The sequence below is a fragment of the Podarcis melisellensis genome (genome assembly GCF_964234715.1).
Source record: "Podarcis melisellensis genome assembly, chromosome: 16".
Taxonomy (NCBI): domain Eukaryota; kingdom Metazoa; phylum Chordata; class Lepidosauria; order Squamata; family Lacertidae; genus Podarcis; species Podarcis melisellensis.
The window spans coordinates 829374-851048 of record NC_138533.1 but is presented as its reverse complement, the minus strand read 5'-3'; the positions used below and the strand labels follow the sequence as shown (position 1 = coordinate 851048).

Below are 21675 nucleotides of genomic sequence, written 5' to 3'. Positions count from 1 at the left end.
TAAACATTAAAAGCTTCCCTAAACAGGGCTGCCTTCAGATGTCTTCTAAAAGTCTGTTCGTTGTTGTTCTCTTTGACATCTGGTGGGAGGGCGTTCCACAGGGTGGGCACCACCACCGAGAAGGCCCTCTGTCTGGCTCCCTGTAACTTGGCTTTTGCGCCTACAAAAGTTGGGTTATCCTACACAGGACTGCAGGCAATGTTTATCTGTCGGAGACCCTTCTCCACCAACTCCTTTTGGAAACCTGGAATTTGCTTTCTCTTCTTAAATCCTCCTCCATTGCTATATATAAAGTTCCCAAGTCTTGGGAGCACTTTTCATAAAACTCTGATCACGATACTTCTTTAGAATCCAGCTGTGTATAAATTTTATGGAATAAATAATAAAAATGCCAACATGTCCCCCTAGGGCTGCTGACCAGGATAGGGACTCTTATATTAATACTTAAGCTGAGACCCACAGCAGCTAAAACAGGCCAAAGGGGCTCACCCAGTCCAGCCCCATGCTCTCTTCGTGATCAACCAGATGCTCATTAATAATATAATAATAATAGTAATTTATTATTTATACCCCGCCCATCTGGCTGGGCCTCCCCAGCCACTCTGGGCGGCTTCCATAGAAACCAAAAATACAGTAAAATATCACACGTTAAAAACTTCCCTGAACAGGGCTGCCTTAAGATGTCTTCTGAATGTCAGGTAGTTGTTTATCGCTTTGACATCTGATGGGAGGGCGTTCCACAGGGCGGGCGCCACTACCGAGAAGGCCCTCTGCCTGGTTCCCTGTAGCTTTGCTTCTCGCAGTGAGGGAACCGCCAGAAGGCCCTCGGAGCTGGACCTCAGCGTCTGGACAGAATGATGGGGGTGGAGACGCTCCTTCAGGTATACTGGACCGAGGCCGTTTAGGGCTTTTTCATTATGGGATATATAATGTAAGCATGACTCCCAGCATTCCTAGAAGTATACAAGTCCATCCCTGGTGACTGGAGGGGGGCGGCAGGTGCCTCTATTCCAGTTAAGGACTGTGTCCTGCACGTTACTGAACGCTGGAGAGAGAATTTGCCCTGATAGAAATTCCCTCTTCTACACAAGGCTTAAAAACTCTCCACGAGGAGAGCCTGGTGGGTCAGATGATTGCCCCATCTAGTCTAGCATCCTGGCTGAACATTTCCTTGTGGGGAAATAAGGAAGCAGGATTCCAGCGCAAGAGCAGCGCTTGGTTTCCAGCTGGGCTGGTAGAGATGGAGACTCAATCTCTGGGTTGCGGGTTCGAGACCCGCAATGCGCAAAGTACTTCTATATTGGAGGGGCTGGACTAGATGAGCCTATGATTTGTGGCTGCCCACCTCCTGCTGCCACTGACAGCCCCCTTCTATACATCACCTGGCACTCTTGACGTGCCCCCAACCACAAGTAGGGCTCCCTGCACCCCTGTTTCTGAAGAGACAGAAGGCCCAAAGGCTCTTATTTTTGTCTTGGGGGTGCTGATGCCTGAGGGATGAGCGGAGATAGAATCACGGACCTTCAACTTGTCCGTTATAGGGCTGTTTCCTCCGCCTCGCTCTCTTTCCCCCTCTGAGAAAGGACGGGGAGGAGGGTCGTCAGACACCGGCAAGAGTTAACCTGATTGCCTTTATAACCACATCGGCTCTCCTGGGAACTCAGAGTACTGGGTTTTCATTTTAAGTAACCCCAACACAGCGGCGTGTGATGGAAAGCACAGTCCCCGCCTGACAGATGGAGAGGAAGAGGGGAAGAGAGGAGGACGGGGGACGGTGCAGGTGGCGGAGAAAGGTAAGAGACCAAACGGCGGCTGAGCTCTTGCAGGACCACCTATGGCAGGTTGGCTTAGAACCAAGCCCCACAGGGACCTCCTCCCTTCGGCGTGTGCCTACGAGGGTCTTCAAACCTCTTTCAGCCCCCTCTGTGCCCGTGTCCTTTCGTGCCCTGTGAAAGTCAGCTCCAAGCCAAAAGAATTCAGATAACATAGGAAACTGCCTTATTGAGCTACTGGTCCATCTAACTCCGTTTGCACTGACTGACAGCAGTGGCTGTCCAGGGTTTTCCGACAGGGGGCTCTCCCAGCCCTGCCTGAAGATGCTGCCTTTGGGAATTGAATCTGGAGCCTTCTGCCTGCAAAGCAGCTGTCCTCCTGCTGAGCCATGGCTCTTCCCCTTTAAAGTTCCAGTCCTCATGGTTCTGTATAAAGGGCTGGCCTTAATAGCCACACCACTAGCCCCCTACAGGCCCCAGGATTTGGGGCAGGAGTCTTTTCCCAGATCTTTTCTAAAGATGCTGCCGGCGAGAGTTGAACCTGCGACCTTCTGCATGCCAAGCAGGTGTTCAGCCTCTGAGCTACGGCCCCTTTGCCTTGTTCGTCTTCTGGGCATCCCAAAGACATCTTTTCTGTGCCTCCAGAACGCAGGTCCTGATTTTGCTGCCGCAGCAGCACCTCTGCTATTTTCTTTTTCCAGGATAGATCCCTCTCATCCTGGATGTTGCCAGGATATTAGGGCAGATGGGGCTCTGAGCAAAGACCAGAGTGGAAAGGGGCAGCTCTTCTTGTGACCAAAAAGTGCTCTGCATGGCGATGTGCTTGCCTTTCAAAAAGTGTGCCAGGGAGCAAAGACGGATGCGGCCGCTCAGCTGGGTGAACTGACTCAGGCAGCCGTGTCTGTTCAGATACCAGCAGAAGGAAGGCGGTGCAGCCTTCAAGCCTCGTTTTTCCACTGTGGTCTTTTTCAAAACCAGCAGCAGTCTTCAATGCCTCGGACAGGGACATTAATTTAAGATCTTCTTCCTTCCCGGAAACATTTTGGGGCTGGGCAGATTGTACATCCAGTTGCTGGTCTTTGTAAACTCGCTGAAGTTAACAGATATGGCTAACTTTATGGTCGTTGATTTAAATGGGTCTACTCTGAGTAGAAGTTAGTTGGGTGCAACCTGGGCAGTGGTCCCCTCATGTTTTCCCATGGGCCACTTGAAAATTGCTGGTGGTTCCTGGTTTCTCTCTGTTTCCAGTCTTAGCTCTCCACATTTCCACATCTGTTTGGGAATGTGTGTGTTTTAAGTACTCTTGTAAAATCACTGCTGAAGTTCTCCTAATATATACAGTGGTACCTCGGGTTACAGACGCTTCAGGTTACATATGCTTCAGGTTACAGTCTCTGCTAACCCAGAAATATTGCTTCAGGTTAAGAACTTTGCTTCAGGATGAGAACAGAAATTGTGCTCCGGTGGCGCGGCAGCAGCAGGAGGCCCCATTAGCTAAAGTGGTGCTTCAGGTTAAGAACAGTTTCAGGTTAAGAACAGACCTCCGGAACCAATTAAATACTTAACCCAAGGTACCACTGTACATGAATATTGCAAACACTTTTCCCTAAGAGAGATACATTTATTTATTTCCCCCAGAACCAATATATGCATTTTCTGCACACATTACTTTGCTGGAAAATGGATCTTTCGGAATTGTGAACTGGTGTTGCTTTGCCTCTAAATGGGAACTGAACCAAATTTCTCCTCCATCTGAACTTCCACGTAAGACTATGATTAAGTCCAAGGTCTGAAATGACCCGTCTGCACCCCTTTGCAAAGAACCGGTGTGAAGGGGACCCGATTCTGACTGCCTCTTGCTTTGTGCATCATTTCTGCCATGAGGAACAGTTCTGGTCTTGCTCCTGAAACAGCCATTCTGGGTTGCAGAACTCAGGGGCAGGAAGAATTATTGGGCTGGTTTCTGCTTTGCGCTGGACAAGCAACAACATAAAGACATCGTGCCCCCCCCCCCCCGAGTAGGCAGCGCAAAATTCTGTGCTGAGGAAACCCAAGAACATCTGAGTTCATTATGCAAATGAAAACAACATTGCATGATGTGTGATGATTCTGTGAGGCCGGTTGGGGCCGCAGGAGCTTTGCTGGGCAATTAAACTGCCCCCCCACCTCCACTGAAAATCTTACTGGGCCCAAGTTTGACTTTGGGTCAGGGGCGTAGGAAGGGGGTACGGGGGGCCATCCTGGGTTTCATCATGTAGGGGGTGTCAAAAAGGAACAATTACTGTTCTGCTAGGCGGTTCATTAAAAAACAACAACTTTCTTTTAAATGCCTGCTCCGAAGGTTTTATCTTACTACACCAGGGATTATATAGCTATATCTGAAATTTCATGCATATCAGTTAATCTCTTGACCCTCCTCCACAAAAATAACTGTTCACTTGGCCGTTTTCATATGTCGTGAAGGCTGAAATTTCAATTCAGTGGAGCCAAAACACAACCCATCCTGTAGATTTAGGTATCTGTCCACAGTTGCCTCCTTGTTATCAGAGGCCCATAATCCACATTCCTGTGTAAGAAAATATGAAATAATGTAAAACTGTTTTTTTGCAGGCAAAGAAAAAAAAATCAATGGGGGGGTGACAATAAATTTTCTGCACCTGGTACCACCTGACCATCCTACACCTCCGCTTGGGGTCCTTCAACCCACATCATTTCAAGCTTGTCCCTGTGAGCTTGAGGGCTAGCAACTTGTCCTTAAAACAAAACTCAAAAGCTGGGCTTCTTGAGTAGCTGAACTCTCCCCCTTTGTTAGACTTGTGGAAGGCTCTGAATGCTGGTTATACCCCTCACCCCTATATATAAAAAAGGCACTTATTGATAGCACTCTTGAGGTTTCCTATTGGTTTTCTGTCCTGTACACTCCTGGAAGTGTCTGCACTGCGTGTTATTAGGATGGCGGACAGTGATATCTTGCCATCTTGATCCCTGTGCCATTTTGATCCCTGTGCGCTTTGACCTTCCACTGTAACCTTCTTCCCCCACCCCCTCTCTCTCACACACACAACCAGTCGTTTAGGGTTTCCTATTGCCAGGAGCCTTTTAAATACCACATTCCCCAGAGACTCAAATAAGGGAAATGAAGGGTTCTTTGAAGAGAATAAGAGGAGTTTGCAGGGTTGCTGGGAGAGACACTGGCAATACAGAAAATTGCACCAAGGGGACTCTCTTTTTCTCCACCCCAACACTATTAATCTCTGCCCTGCAACAAACATGTTCTTGTGAGCTTGGTTTGAACTCCAGAGCGGCAAAATCTGCAAGTTCTGTTTCCCATGCGATGGGAGATAGTCCTGGGGCTGTTGTGTGGCATCTTTGCAGGATCATTCCCCATCCCAGATGTGCCAGGTTGTTACTCACTTTTCCTTAAAGGTAAAGGTAAAGGGACCCCTGACCATTAGGTCCAGTCGCGGACGGCTCTGGGGTTGCGGCGCTCATCTCGCTTTATTGGCTGAGGGAGCCGGCGTACAGCTTGCGGGTCATGCGACCAGCAGGACTAAGCCGCTTCTGGCGAACCAGAGCAGCTCACGGAAATGCTGTTTACCTTCCCGTCAGAGCGGTGCCTATTTATCTACTTGTACTTTCGAAATGCTAGGTTGGCAGGAGCAGGGATCGAGCAACGGGATCTCACCCTGTCTTGGGGATTCAAACCGCCGACCTTCTGATCGGCAAGCCATAGGGTCTGTGGTTTAAACCACAGCGCCACCCACGTCCCTAGGATGTCTCTATTTTCATTGGAGAAATTTGAGATGGCGTGGAGTTATCTGACCCTTGAGCAGTCTGAAGGTAATCCTGTATAGGGAAGTTATTTTAATGTTTGATGCTTTATTTTATATGTTGGAGGCACCCAAAGCGGCCGGGGTAACCCAGTAAGATGTGGCGGGTATAAATAGTAAAATTATCACTATGGAATGGGACCGCCTTATTTTCATTGGAGAAATGTTGGAGGGTGTGGACCGCATACATAATATGCCTACTAGAAGAACACACACACTAAAAGTCTTTTTACAAGGACAAAAAAAAGCCCCAAACCAAGCAAACAAACATAAATTTGAATTGAACTTGATGGGGGTGGAGATGCTCCTTCAGGTATACAGGACCGAGGCCGTTTAGGGCTTTCAAGGTCAGCACCAACACTTTGAATTGTGCTCGGAAACGTACCGGAAACCAATGTAGCTCTTTCAAGACCAGTGTTATATGGTCTCGGCGGCCGCTCCTAGTCACCAGTCTAGCTGCCGCATTCTGGATTAATTGCAGTTTCCGGGTCACCTTCAAAGGTAGCCCTACGTAGAGCGCATTGCTGTAGTCCAAGCGGGACTACCCCTGCTCTTACCACTACAGCTCTCTCTCTCTCTCTCTCACACACACACACAAACTTCTTTGTGTGTTCAGATTGCCAGCTAGAGGCTTTGCTGTGCCTCTGGAGGAGTCCCTGACATGTTCCAGTGTCAGCTTTCCAAGTTCATCGCCTGCAGGATAAGGGCCTTGTCTCTCTTCCTGCCCCCCCCCATCTCCTCCTCCTCCTCCTCGCCAGGAGTGGGAGGGGGCCTGCGGACTGTTCCGATGTCTTGTAATCCGCTTGTGCTAATAGCATTAGGGGTTTTAAACAAACAGGCCCTTGACCTCCTTGCCCAGTGGATGCTAGAGGTTTTTTTTGGGGGGGGGGTGGCAGTGTGCAGTTGAAATGGCCAAGCCCAGCTGGGGGGGGGGGTTGGCGCCGGTGGAAAAGCTAAGAAGATTGTAAAGGGCTTGGGGGGGGGGGAGAGATTGGATTTGGCAGAGATAAAGTGGGCAGTGAGAGCGCAGTTTACTCTTGCAAAAGGGCTCCACCCTCTCACCGGCCAGATCAGAATTCCCCGTGGGGGTGGGAAGGCATCAGGGTGGGTGGGCGAGCCCTAAAATAAGGGGGACCCCCTAGAAATACTGAAATAAGAACATAAGAAGAGCCTGAGCCGATCTTGTCCAGCATCGTGTTCTTATGGTGGCCAACTTTTGGGAAACATGCAAACAGTGTTGTAAACAAAATCTGCCCTTATTCCCTTATGGGGGACACAAGAGCTTTTATAGAGTCCTTTGCAGGTTCTCCATCGGTCGGAGAAAATAACAGAGGCCAAGCAGAGAATACTGAGAAGCAAAGCCTTTATTGAACTGTTGCAACAGGGTGCCCCCCCCTCACACGAAGGAAAGGAGGAGGAACCCAGAACCCAGGTGTGCCCACCCTTATATAGACATTTTAAATTCCCTGCCCTGGAGCTCAAGACGACCCCTCCATACATCATGCATACATCACAGAAGGGATGTAACCCAAGACCACCCCCCACAAACATCATACCTACATCACAGAAAAGGCAATCTACAACAGAAATTTGAATGTTGTTGTTTTTCCTGTCTGCCAGGTTATCTGATAATGCCTTATCTGATTGCCTTTCCTGGTAGTCTGTCCGTTCCTTTAAAATGGTGATTACTAAATTCCTGTAACAAGGAAGGTTTTTTCCACCTCCTCCCTCCTTGCAGAGAAACATTTGGTCAGTTGGGGCGTCAAAATGGTCTCAGGACGGTCTTCCTGTGCTGATCTATGTACGTGCTTGGTTGGTACATTTATGAACATTTATTATATATATATAAGACCTTAAATTTTATTATTGCAACAGGAAAGCTGAGCGTAGGAGTAGCCTTTTCCCCTCCTGTGGCTTCCGGCAACCGGTACTATTCAGAAGTGTTTACTGCCTCTGACCCATGTAGGCAGAACATACAGGCAGCGTTCTCATTTAAGGACTTCTAAAAGAAGCGTATAAATATTCTGACCATTGCCCGTTCCATGTTTGGAAAAACACAGTTCTGCAAGGACCATAGCACATGGCAGAGATGGACTTCCCTCTCTCTCTCTCTCACACACACACACACGTGTGTGTCAGACACGGGAGGTGGGTTCTTGGTTTGTTTTTATTATTGTTCTTGTTTTCTGCATTTTGTGTTCTCATTTTGTATTTTTGTTGTTGTGAAACACACACACAAACACCCGTGATTTTGGGGTGAATGGCGGAATAATAAACAAATCATTAAATAAATAAATAAATAAATACAGTGGTACCTCGGGTTACATGCGCTTCAGGTTACAGACACTTCAGGTTACAGACTCCGCTAACCCAGAAATAATACCTTGGGTTAAGAACTTTGCTTCAGGATGAGAACAGCAGCAGGAGGTCCCATTAGCTAAAGTGGTGCTTCAGGTTAAGAACAGTTTCAGGTTAAGAACGGACCTCTGGAACAAATTAAGTTCTTAACCTGAGGTACCCCTGTATATAAATAAAATGTTAATGGTGGTTAGGGGTCTTCCAGCATCGTTGCCAGCCCTGCCTGTTCATTCTGCGCTGTGTGTGGGAAGTGCAGAAATGTCCTGGTTGCTGGAGGCAAAGAATTAAAAGAGCGGGGACCGTTTCCTAAGGATGGCCTTCAGATCTGGAGAGCAGATCCAGGTTTAAGGGTGTTGTTGCTGCTGTTGTTGTAGACTCCTGCGGAACCGACACCACAGCTCCGTCGGGCCCCGTTGCCCCCCCCCCAGCGCTTCCACAAACTGCTTTCTTTGCTAGAGAGGATGCAAAATAGCAGATTCTGCCTTTGGGGAGCCAGAATTTTAATTCCTCACCCCTCCCTGTCAACTGCAGATGAATCCCAGGGTTGTTCTGTTTTTTTAAACAAGACAAGAAAATCCATTTAGGGCCTAACTGTGACCTTGGCCCTTGGCCACGTTTGTTAGGTCTTTAAAAGCCAAGTTAATTGATTGCCCCCCCCTCAAACGCCTGCACTCCCAAAAGCGATTCCCCCAGAAGGAAGGCAAATCTCTGTGCTTGAACTCCAACTGAATACGGCCCTTCCTCCTCCTCCTCCTCCTCCTCCTCCTCGCAGGGAGAGGGGGTAAGAAGATTTAAAAATTAACCCCTTTCCTTTATATACGGAGGTGGGTTGTCCCCAAACCCTCACATGCGGAGGACGGTGGCCTCTGTTTCTCCTTGCTGTGGTTTCTGGCTGGCCAGAGCTCAGGACACGGTAAGTGAGAAGGGGACCAAGTGCGCAGGATGCGACCCCTTCCCACGCCCGTATCCCCCATAGGGCACTTCTCCCTCACAGAATCATAGAGTTGCAGGGGACCCCAGGGGTCATCTATTCCAACCCTCTGCAATGCAGGAATCTCAGCTAAAGCATCCAAGAGAGGTGGCCACCAACCGCTGCTGAAAAGCCTCCGTGGAAGGAGAGCCCACGACTTCCCGAGGGAAAGTGTTCCACTGCTGAACGGCTCTCGCCCTGGGAAGGTTCTTCCTGGTGGTTCGTCTGAATCGCCTTTCTTCTGACTTGAGTCCATCGGTTTGGGTTCTAGCTTTTGGAGGAGGGGAAAGCAAGCTTGTTCCGTCCCACTGTGAAATAGTCCGCTGGGCAGACGGGGCTCAGGAACCCCCTTGGCAACGGGGAACTTTCTGAAAGAGCAGCAAGGCAGGCTGATATGTCTTCCTAAGATCACAGAGGTCCCTCCGTCCCTCCTAACACTGGCGCCTCTCCTGAACCAGATCTGGAGTTTCCTCCTTCTTTTTGCAAGGGCTGAGAATGCCACCCCCAGGGCACGACTGGTGTCCCACATTGCAGGGTCAGTCCAAGGGATGGGCAAATCTTCCCATTTTGTATACAGTGGTACCTCGGGTTAAGAACTTAATTCGTTCTGGAGGTCCGTTCTTAACCTGAAGCACCACTTTAGCTAATGGGGCCTCCTGCTGCCACCGTGCCACCAGAGCACGATTTCTGTTTTCATCCTGAAGCAAAGTTCTTAACCCGAAGCACTATTTCTGGGTTAGCGGAGTCTGTAACCTGAAGCGTCTGTAACCCGAGCTACCACTGTACTATCATCTTTATAATCTTAAATTCAGTTTGCTGCATTTAATCACAATTGCGCTTGGTTTTTTTTTAAGGTATCTCAATAAGAATTCCCTGTCGCTTTATTGCACATTTTTTTTAAAAAAGATATACCTTTTAGCAAGTGATTCCCCCAATTTTGGTATGCTTACTTTGCATGCACACACACGTTTTTGCTCACGCTTTCTTCTCCATTGTACATATTTTTGTGCAGATCTTTTTTGTGGGGTTGGAGAACGGCGCTGCAAAATTCAGAGAAGTGTGAATTCTTTAAGGATAGCTGTGGTTGATTTGTTGGTGCTTCTTTCGTGTCTTGCTTTCGGAAGACGTAAGTGACTCACAAAGATTCACACCCAGATAAATAATCAACATGATCACCATCACATGAAAACACCAGCCAAGCCAAACTTCCCCTCCATCCTTCTTCTACCTTAAGAGCAGGAATATTTTTAGGCATGGGCAAAGCTGCTACGCTTCCCAAGAGGTGTGTGCTGGAGGGTTCCTCGTCATGTCCCAGAGGATCGTGGCCCGTTGCTGTTGGACTTTTTTTAAAAAAATAATTATATTTTATTAATTTTTCCATACAATCGTACCACATTACAATTTCTGTTAAACTTTACAATTTTTTGACTTCCTTCGGCTTCTCTGCCAATCATTCGAAATTTAATTTCTTTAAATACACATTTCCAAATTTTGATATTGCCTTTATACCTACCCCCGCTTATATTTTACTTTTTTACAATATTTCTTATTTTATCACAGAGCTTCTCTAAATGCCACTAACGTTATTTCGTTATCACTTATATATTCCCAGTAATCTGTTAATTTCCCCCAGTCCTCGATGATTTTTTGATCTCGTTGGTATCTAATCTTCCCAGTCAGTTTATCAAGTTCTGCATAGTCCATCAGCTTCGTTCTCCATTCCTCCAACGTAGGTAATGGACTTTGTGGTTTGGCTGTTGTGGGGATATTGCCAGGCCAGCTTCATGGGGAACAGAATTCCTTGCAAGTTACACTGTGGGCCCCAATCCAGGGTGATGTGTCGCTTGAACACGCAGCGCTTTTTTAATCTCCCTGCCCTAGAAGGGCTTCTGGGAGGAAGTACACAAAGGAAAGCCTTGGAAACTTACACAGTACTTGTCTTTTCGCCCCTCTTGCTGATTGTCGGGGATGTGTTGCCCTCTGGATGTTGCGGGACTAAGGCTTGCATCTCTGGCGTTTTCACGGTCCTCCAGACTTGAGCCTAGGCACTGATTTGGTGGCTGAGACCCCTCCGCAATCAGCATTAGGTTCCTCAAAATCCCAACAGCAAACTTCACGTCTCACGCTGGCTTTTGCCAAATAACAGCCATCTCCCTCTGTTGGTGAAATCTTGCCCAGTTTCACCAACGGTTCAGGCAAAACGGTTTCCCATAAACTACTGTACTCTGAATTTTTACTGCAGTTTGGGCTGACACTTGGTAGCTCTTTCCTTACGCTGGTGAAAAACTCTCTCACACACACGCAGCGCGGTGTGGGGAATTCCGCTGTGAAATCATTTGTCCACTTCCATTTCCCTTTTAGCTGCCTCTAAGGCAGTCACAAGAAAAACTTAGTAGAGAGGAAGAACTTGGCCGGGCTCCTGAATGCAGGGCCCCCCATGAGCAGGCTCAGGAAAAAGATAATATGAGCCAGCGTCCTCTTCTCACAGTAGCCAGCCAGAGGCTTCTTTTAGGAAACCTTCAAGCAGCACCTGAGCACAAGAGCATTCTCCCCTCCTGTGGTTTTCCAGCAACAGTGGTACATCTGGTTGTGAACGGGATCACTTCTGGAGGCCCTTTCGCAACATGAAAAGAACGCAACCTGCAGTGGTGCATCTGCGATTCGCCGCTTCTGCGCATGCATGGGACGTCATTTTGCACTTCTGCGCATGCGCAAGTGGCGAAACCCGGAAGAAACCCTTCCCGGTACTTCTGGGTTGCAGCAGGACATAACCTGAAAGAACGTAACATTCAGCAGACGTAACATGAGGTATTTAGAAGCATTGCTGCCTCCAACTGTGGAGGCAGAATATAGCCATTGTGGCAATAACAACAACAACAACAATAATAATAATAATTTGTCTAAATATATATTATTATTATTTTTGCTGACCATCACTGTCTCCTGCAGGAATGAGCGTCACTGGATGTCCACAAATTCTAGTGTTATAGAATCATAGAATTGTAGAAGAGTGGGACCCAACGAAACGACTAAATAACAACAAAGGGACCAGAAGGGCCATTTAGTCCAACCTCCTGCAATTCAGGAATCATAGCTGTTACGTACTAAAGTTCTCACCCTTGGCCAGCAGGGGGATGCTGTAGATAGTTTTCACTCAGGTCCGCATATGCAAATAAGGAATTGGAAGTGACATTCAGTGATTGGATAGTTACAGAAAGTTGTTACTGTTGCTTTGTAGTGGAGCTCTATATAAGCAGGTTGGCTGAACCCTTCAGCCCTGTTCTGTTCTGGGCCTGTGAATAAACAAGAGCTGTTTGAAGAATCGCTGTGTCGTCTGATATGTTCACCCACAACTTAACAATAGCTAAAGAATCCCTGGCAGATGGCCAGCCAACTTCTGTTTAAAAATATTCAATGTAGGGGAGTCCACCACAGTTGAGCAGCTCTTACCGGCATAATGTTCTTCCTAATGTTGTGCGGCAGCCTTCTTTCATAGAGGAACCACTCTATCCCTCTGATCGTCCTAGTTCATTTTGTGAAGTTTGCTACCAAAATAATAATAATAAATGGAATGCGTTTTGGTGCTTCTCCTTGTCCTAATGCTGGGTGACATATTTTTTTTGCCCCTTGACAGGTCGGTAAGATGCACTGTGGCTGCATCCCTGAGGGGGTCCCTTCTCTCCCCAGCTCCTACTGGATCTCAGGTGAGGGTTGGGTGGGATGAGGGGGCTCATGCAGTGCGTGTCTGGGGAGGGGGGTGTTTCAGCTCTGGGGTGGAGGAAAAGGGGGAGAGGCTGGCAGCCCCAAGTCTGTCCAAGAGCTTTCCTCGTTGTTTTTCCCCTCTGCTTTGGTCCAGGTCTGGCTTTCCCGGACTGGGCCTACAAGGCTGAATCCAGCCCGGGCTCCCGCCAGATCCAGCTCTGGCACTTCATCCTGGAGCTTCTGCAGAAGGAGGAGTTCCGGCACGTCATCGCCTGGCAGCAGGGGGAGTACGGGGAGTTTGTCATCAAGGACCCCGACGAGGTGGCGCGGCTGTGGGGCCGGAGGAAGTGCAAGCCCCAGATGAACTACGACAAGCTCAGCCGGGCCCTCAGGTGAGGGGAGCAGCCAACACAGGTCTTTGCAATGCATCCTGTTCTCATTATTGGTAAAGGGACCCCTGACCATTAGGTCCAGTCATGGTCAACTCTGGGGTTGCAGCGCTCATCTCGCTTTATTGGCCGAGGGAGCCGACGTACAGCCTCCGGGTCATGTGGCCAGCAGGACTAAGCCGCTTCTGGTGAACCAGAGCTGTGCACAGAAACGCCGTTGACCTTCCCGCCAGAGTGGTACCTATTGATCTACTTGCACTTTGACGTGCTTTTGAACTGCTAGGTTGGCAGGAGCAGGGACTGAGCAACGGGAGCTCACTCTGTCGCGGGGATTCGAACCACCGACCTTCCAATCAGCCAAGTCCTAGGCTCTGTTGTTTCATCCACAGCGCCACACACATCCCCTGTTCTCATTAGGGTGCTTTATATACACCGCGTCTGACAACCATGTTCCTAGGGTGGGTTAGAGCAGGGGGAGCTGTTTCTTCTGTGAGCCTTTTGGGTGTTGCCATCTTGGATTTGATGGGAATTGGATATTGAATAATGGAACGGTGGTGTTGGGGAGGGACCTCAAAAGCCATCTAGTCCAGCCCCCTGCAATGCAGGAATCGCAGCCAAAGAAGGCTGAGGCCACTCAACCTCTGTTCAAAAACTTGCCAACAGCTTCCAAGGGAGCCCGTTCCACTGCGGGATGGCTCTTGCCACCAGAAAGTTCTTCCTGATGTTTCTTGCTATTTGAATCCATTGTTTTGGCTCCTCCCCTCTGGAGCAGCAGGAACAAGCTTGCTCCATCTTCCCCATGTCAGGTGTTTTAAGATGGCTATCATGTCACCTGTCAGTCTTCTCTTCTCCAGGCTAAACAGACCCAACGGCCGCAACCATTCCTCATATTTTATTTGTAAGTTGCTTTGGATGGCAAGCAAGTGATTATTAATCATGATGATGATGATGATGGTTGATTTCCAGCAAAGTGCATGGTGGCTGTTGCCCGTTGTTGACAACAAATCCCAGGTGGCAGTGGCCATTGGCTCACCTCAGGTTACTCACTCACCTGTACTGGCTGGTTAGGTAGCGTTGGGCGGGCTTTCTTGAAGCATGTGAGTTTCCAGGACAATTTGTCCTTCTTTTTCTCTGTCTGACGATGATCTAACCTTCTTCCGAGGTCTCCCATTGCGGCTTCTGGCTGGCCACTGTGAGAAGAAGGTTCTGATCCAGCAGCTGGGCTCTTCTTACTTTCTTACGTCGGTTCTCCTTTCTCCTCCTTCTTCGCAGGTATTATTACAACAAGCACATCCTCCACAAGACGAAAGGCAAGAGGTTCACCTACAGGTTCAACTTCAGCAAGCTGATCTTCATCAACTACCCGCTGTGGGGCGTCCAGCCTCCTTCTCGGCCGATGTGGATGGGAGCGGCCAGGATGTACCGGCCTCGTGGCAGCAGGAGTCTCAGTGCGCAGACAGAGGTGGACTCTGGCAGCTGTGTGGAATACACTGAGAGCCTTATCCTCCACGGAAATGCATTCCATGTTAAATAATACTAATACTACTACTACTACTAATAATAATAATTGAAGTGAGGGACAGGAAGCAGGAGTTGATAAAGCAGGTGAGCTGCACACAGGTGAGCTGCAAGCAAGCTGCCGGCCACCTCTGTGCAGCCTCCTTTTATTGACACAAATATGCAAACCCGGCAGATACATTTTGGGCTGTGACCTTTACACATCTTCCGGTCCCAAGATCATGGGGTGGTACAAAGTTATTTTGGCACCTGTTTCCACCGCGTCATTTCCCCTTGCACAGTGTATGACAAAGGAGACAAAAGGTCTCAGAGACAAAGGTCACAGACAGGACACCGCAGACTACAAAAGGTTAGACAGAGGGCATGATGTTCAGACAGCTGTGGCTTTGTCTGTGAGGGGGAGTGTGCCCCACACCCCAAGGTCATGCGTGCAGGCAGGCTGAGGGTGAGAGTGGGGAGTGCGCCCTGGGCCCAGCAATCATCCCTACAAATAACAATAACAATAGCAATAATAAATTTTATTTATACCCCGCCCTCCCCAGCCAAGACCGGGCTCAGGGCAGCTAACACCAGGTAAAAAGAAATTGATTAAAATACAACTTAAAAACAAGATTAAAATACAACATGAAAATGCAGCCTCGTTTCAGTAGAAACTCAAATCAAAAGCTGTTTGGGAATGAAAACATCAAGTCTTCACGAAGGGCAACTATCCAGACTGGTCCTACATGGACTAGAAAAAAGCCAGGGAAGTCCCCAAATAGGAGTTCCATCACAGAAGGAAAAAAGGAAAGAGGGGGAGGGGATCATGTTGATTCCAAGCCAAAGGCCGGGCGGAACAACTCTGTCTTGCAGGCCCTGCGGAAAGAAATCAGATCCCGCAGGGCCCTGGTCTCATGAGACAGAGCGTTCCACCAGGCTGGAGCCATCACTGAGAAGGCCCTGCCTCTGGTTGAGGCTGATCTGACTTCCTTAGGGCCCGGGACCTCTAGGGTGTTGCTATATATGGACCTTAAGGTCCTCCGTGGGGCACAACCCCGAGGGCCCCTCCATTGTAGGTGCAAAGTAAGGATGCCTAGAGGGGCCTTGAAGGCCACACTATTCCTCTACAGAAGCTGCACGGTAGGAGCCCTCAGCACCCTCAGGAGGCCCTTCGGCAGACGTTTGTCATGTAGGTACATAAGAAGAGAGCGGGGCCTTCTCTGTGGTGGTGCCCCGGCTGCCTACTGCCCCCTCCACATACACTACCAAGGCTACACCTCGTGCTGCACCTAGGCAACACCTACTGCGTCCTTTTCAGTAACAGGCGCAAACCTTTCTATTTGCCCCATCAATTTCAGATGATGATGATGGCATTTTAATTCATATTATTTCTTTATTTATTGCATTTAGATCCCACCTTTCCCACGTGAGGAGCTCAAGGTGGTGTATGTGGTTCCCCCTCTGCCCATTTAATCCCCATGACAACCTTGTGAGGCAGGTTAATAATAATATTATTATTATAATAATTTATTATTTATACCCCGCCCATCTGGCTGGGTTTCCCCAGCCACTCTGGGCGGCTTCCAACAGAACACTAAAATATAATAACCTATTAAACATTAAAAGCTTCCCTGAACAGGGCTGCCTTCAGATGTCTTGTGAAAGTCTGGTAGTTGTTTTTCTCTTTGACATCTGGTGGGAGGGCGTTCCACAGGGCGGGTGCCACTACCAAGAAGGCCCTCTGCCTGGTTCCCTGTAATCTCACTTCTCGCAAGGAGGGAACCACCAGAAGGCCCTCAGAGCTGGACCTTAGTGTCTGGGCAGAACGATGGAGGTGGAGATGCTCCTTCAGGTATACTGGGCCTTTGAGGCCATTTAGGGCTTTAATGGTCAGCACCAACACTTTGAATTGTGCTCAGAAATGTCCTGGGAGCCAATGCAGGTCTCTCAAGACCGGTGTTATGTGGTCTCGGCGGCCGCTCCCAGTCCCCAGTCTGGCTGCTGCATTCTGGATTACGGTAATTGCAGTTTCCAAGTCACCTTCCAAGGTAGCCCCACGTAGAGCGCATTGCAGTAGTCCAAGCGGGAGATAACCAGAGCATGCACCACTCTGCTGAGACAGTCCACCGTCAGGTGGGGTTTCATCCTGCGTACCAGATGGAGCTGATAAACAGCCGCCCTGGACACAGAATTGACCTGCACCTCCATGGACAGCTGTGAGTCCAGAATGACTCTTCAGGGGCACAGTTACACAGTTAGGCTGAGAGACAGTGACTGGCCCGTGTCAACTAGCGGGCTTCAACGCCAAATAAGGGATTTGAACCTTGCTGTATCTGTTCCCAATCTGACACTCTAACCACCACACTGGCTCAATTTAAATATGGTTTGTTTGTTTGTTTGTTTGTTTACTTTTAAATCCCTCCAATATTGTATTGTTGCACGGAGTTGTGATTTGTTTTTTAAAAAAATTGAATTTCTTTCTACACCACCCTGAAATGCATTTTTGAATAAGAGGTGGTCTGTTTCCATTTTAAAATAAAAAAGACTTGGCGATCCCTTTAAAAACTGTCCTGCGGCCCTTCCCTCTTTCCTTCCCAGCTCTTACAGAACATGATGTTTGGCCGAAGGACCTGCCCTGACCACCTGGCCTTCCACAGGTGTGCCCATGATCTGACACTTGACCTCGAGGACCCCAGGGAGAAGATGGGAGCGGTGGCCGCCAGCCCTTGTAAGTGTGCGGGGTGTTACAAAGACAGGGTCCCCTTTGACACCTGGATCCTGAGATTGAGGGAAGTCCAGAAGGTGGTGGTGAGAGAGCAGGGCCTTCTCTGTAGTGGCCCACTCACATACACACGCCATTTATAGAATGCTCTCCCTAGTGAGGCCTGCCTGGTGCCAGCCTTGTCACTGTTTTTAGTACCAGGCAAGGACTTGCTTTGTTTTGTTTTCCAGCACATTCTAAAGTCGCCACTTTAAATAACAAAATAATCTGTTTTTAGTTTATTATTACTTTAACTTTTTGAAAACCTTAAATTTTTCTTATTGATAATTTTATTGTTTTATATTGTTTTTGTAAACTGCTCTGAGGTTGGTTGGGGTTTTTCTTAGCAATCAAGTATTGTTTATTTTTTTAAAAAAGGGAAAATAAAGTCCAGCTTTTAAAAAAGTATTTATTTAGGGTGACAGGGGCATTAATTAGATTAGATTAATTGAGTAATTCATCTCTATCCCGCCCTTCCTCCAAACGAGCCCAGGGCAGCAAAGAAATCACGACTGAAACAATGCCATTCTACAGGCAGTTAAAAACAACCTTCTGAAAAGATTGCAGAATTGGTCATGGATATTTATTTTTATTTTTTTAATCCAACAAGAGTAGTGTAAAAAAAACACCCCATTTTTAATCTGGAAGCATTTGTAAATGGCTGTGATAACGTAACATTTCAGCCAGATCAGCTGCTGTGAATCAGAGTGAATTATATTTTTGGAGGCTGAACAGCCGGCTTGGATTGGCAGATTGTTAGCTGGCGGGTCAGTTGTTCCAAGGTGACCTCATGTGGCTCTTTCAGTAGGTCAGCAAGGAAAGGACCACAAACAAACGAGACCTGTGAGTGACCAGTCGGTGGCCCTGTACTGGACTTGTGGTCTTCTTGCGCCCCCTAGCGATGGGTGCCGGGTCCAACCTCTCCTGGCTCAGTTTATGCTTGATCTTTCAGCCTCATTTCCATGGGCAGGAGAGCGTACCAGTCGAAATTATACGAAGTCCAGCATGGAAGGACTGGGGAGAAATTTGAACTTCCCTCTTTGCCACTGACATGCTAAGTCGCCTTTCCCTTTCACCTCCAAACTTCAGTTTCCTGCTGTAGTCAAAGGTAAAGGGACCCCCGACCATTAGGTCCAGTCGCGGGCGACTCTGGGGTTGCGGCGCTCATCTCGCTCTATTGGCCAAGGGAGCCGGCGTACAGCTTCCTTCTGGGTCATGTGGCCAGCAGGACTAAGCCGCTTCTGGCGAACCAGAGCAGCACACAGAAACGCCGTTTACCTTCCCACCGGAGCGGTACCTATTTATCTACTTGCACTTTGATGTGCTTTCGAACTGCTAGGTTGGCAGGAGCAGGGACCAAGCAACGGGAGCTCACCCCATCGGCGGGGATTCGAACCGCCGACTTTCTGATCGGCATGTCTTAGGCTCTGTGGTTTGACCCACAGCGCCACCCGCGTCCCTGCTGTGGTCAAAACATCTCTTTAAAACAAACAAGCAACAACAACAACAATTTCTCACATTTTGGTCCCACCTCCTTTCCGTCATGGAAACTGAGTGACGCTGGCATCTTTTTTCACTCTTTCTAAATCATGGGGTAGAGTGGGAGGCGGGCTGTGTACAAGAATTACAGCAAAACACAACTAAAAAAAAAACCAACAACAATCAAGCCACAGTAATTCTGCAGGTTTCAGGCAAGGGACATTCTTAGCCTTAACTGGAGATGTTGGGGATGGAACCTAGGACCTTCCGCATGTTAATCAAATGCTCTGCTGTTGAGATACAGTGGTTCCCCTTAAAATGAAGTAGGATTCTAGTCCTCATGGTTCTGAATAAAGTGCTGATTTAAATATGCATGCAAAGCTCAGCCATTGAGCTGTAGTCTCTATACACAAATGCACGTGCTTGTATTAATCAAGCAGTATTACTTTCCACCAGATTAACTGGGGGAACTAGTCTTTAGCTGATAGATCAGTTTAAGATTGCAGCCCTTAGAATAATGTTACAAATAGACAAGTCATTTTAAAAAGCCTGGAGATGCCTTTTCACTTAAGACAAGTGCTGGATCAGGCCAATGGCCCATCTAGTCCAATAGCTTGTTCTCACCAGGGGCAGCCTGATGCCTTTGGAAGCCTGCAAGCTGGACGTCGTCAGCATCCTGCCTACCTGTGACTCGTATTCAGCAACTCACAGGTATTCAGCAGCTCATGACACCTCTGACAGTAGAAGTGGAACAGAGCCATTGTGGCTAGCAGCCGATGACAGCCTGGCCCTTCATGCTTGATCTAATCCTCTTCAGTTGACACTTTGGGTCTCTTCCAATTCTACAATTCTTCTAAAGCCATCCAAGTAACTGGCCATTTTTTTGCTTTTAACTGTTCTGGGGACTGTGCCTTCCTTTTTTTCTTTTTCTTTCCTTCTTTCCTTCCTTCCATGGGAGCCAGTGTGGTGTAGTGGTTAAGAGCGGTAGTTTCGTAATCTGGGGAACCGGGTTCGATTCCCCGCTCCTCCACCTGCAGCTGCTGGGTGACCTTGGACCAGTCACACTTCTCTGAAGTCTCTCAGCCTCACTCACCTCACAGAGTGTTTGTTGTGGGGAGGAAGGGAGAGGAGGTTGTGAGCCGCTTTGAGACTCCTCAGGGTAGTGATTGTTAGGATATACAGTGGTACCTCAGGTTACAGACGCTTCAGGTTACAGACTCCGCTAACCCAGAAATAGTACCTTAGGTTAAGAACTTTGCTTCAGGATGAGAACAGAAATCATGCTCCGGTGGTGCGGCAGCAGCAGGAGGCCCCATTAGCTAAAGTGGTGCTTCAGGTTAAGAACGGTTTCAGGTTAAGAATTGACCTCTGGAACGAATTAAGTACTTAACCCGAGGTACCACTGTAGTTCTATTGCACGTTAAAAGGGTCAGGCATGACTGTTGTGTATCACATGCCTGTTTACATCCACCACAGTCTGCTGGGAACTTCCGTTGTACAGTGGTACCTCGGGTTAAGTACTTAATTCGTTCCGAGGTCCATTCTTAACCTGGAACTGCTCTTAACCTGAAGCACCACTTTAGCTAATGGGGCCTCCCATGACTGCCGCACCGCCGGAGCACAATTTCTGTTCTCATCCTGAAGCAAAGTTCTTAACCCGAGGTACTATTTCTGGGTTAGCGGAGTCTGTAACCTGAAGTGTATGTAACCTGAGGAACCACTGTATGTTGCTTTTGTGTTACTGCTGTTTTGCCGGAGACGAAGGCAAGCAGACATGTTTTCCTTTGTTCCTGAACTATGCAGAATAAATGCTGTAAATATGCTTGCACATTTCTATTTCCGACGCATCTGCTGTGTGATGATTTACACACGTCTCTAAACGTATCTGAGGCTCGTCTCGCTGTTTGATGCTGCTCCAAGGGAGACCGGCCGGTGGCTGGAGGGAGCTGGGGTCCTGCCTGATGCCCCCGTCTTCCCGGCAGTATCCCAACAGTGATAAAGCGGGACATCAAATCCAAACTCTTCTTCTTCCTTCCTTCCTTTCTTCCTCTCCAGGTCTTGGGTCCACCTCACCTTCTTGCGTCTTCAACTGCTGCTGCTGCTTCCGAGCCCAAGAGAAATGCCGCCCTCTGGCCGCGTTCCCCACACCCCTCCCTCACCCAGGCTTTGCCCCCCACCCTGGCCGGCAGCTCTGCCCAGGGCTACTCCAGCAGTACCCCCTCTCCAATCCGCCTTGCTTTGCTGCTGCCAGTAGTCACTTTTTCCACCGGGGAGGCCAACCTCTCGTGCCCTCGGAAGAGAGAGCGCTGTTCCCAAGCCAGCTGGCCAACCCCAAAGCACAACACCTCCTGAGGGCCATGGACTCTCCCGCGAGGAAGTCGGGAGGAGGAGCTTTTCCTGGGCTGGAGTTCCTTCCTGACTCTCCCCTGTCATCTTGGGAGGAAGAAGAGATGCAGCAGGAGGTTCGTCATGGCGCTCGTCTCCTTGGCGAGGCCTGCCTTGGGGTCAAGGCTGAGATGGCACTGCTGGAGGCCAGGTCCTGCGGCAAACTGTTTGTGGGTCCCCGTGCGGCAGGGAAAGCTCTGCAAGGCTCCTCACAACTCAGCAACCTCCAGCCAGCAAGTGCCCCAAACACTGTTGGCCCTGGTTTTAGGCCAGTGGCTGGTGGGAAACCTGACTGGGCGATGCCCTCTCCGCAAGTTTGAGGAAAGGTCTTCCTTTCTCTCTCCTTCTTCGTGGAAGAACCCCCCGCCTTCCTGCCAACACAGCTGAACTTCTGCCTGGCATCGCCCTCTGTCTGTCTGCTCCAAATCAGTCATAGCTTCAGGTCTCGTTTCCTTGCAAAGTCAGCAGCACAGAATTTCCCGATCCCCAAACCAAAGAGAAGCTGCTTGCCTGGGCAGGCTTGTGTGATGGA

At 48.8% G+C, this 21675-nt stretch overlaps 1 protein-coding gene across 1 annotated transcript; it reads left to right on the top strand.

Annotated features, from left to right (window-relative positions):
- Window positions 1-12573: 12573 nt before the first annotated feature.
- On the top strand, window positions 12574-21675 carry LOC309359270 (ETS translocation variant 3-like protein; the record flags this gene model as incomplete). The annotated part of the gene is made up of 5 exons (XM_081892738.1): window positions 12574-12634; window positions 12787-13024; window positions 14294-14483; window positions 17117-17246; window positions 20814-21675. The coding sequence occupies 5 exons, from the start codon at window positions 12574-12576 to the stop codon at window positions 21461-21463; spliced, it is 1269 nt and encodes a 422-aa protein (XP_081748864.1). The 3' UTR covers window positions 21464-21675.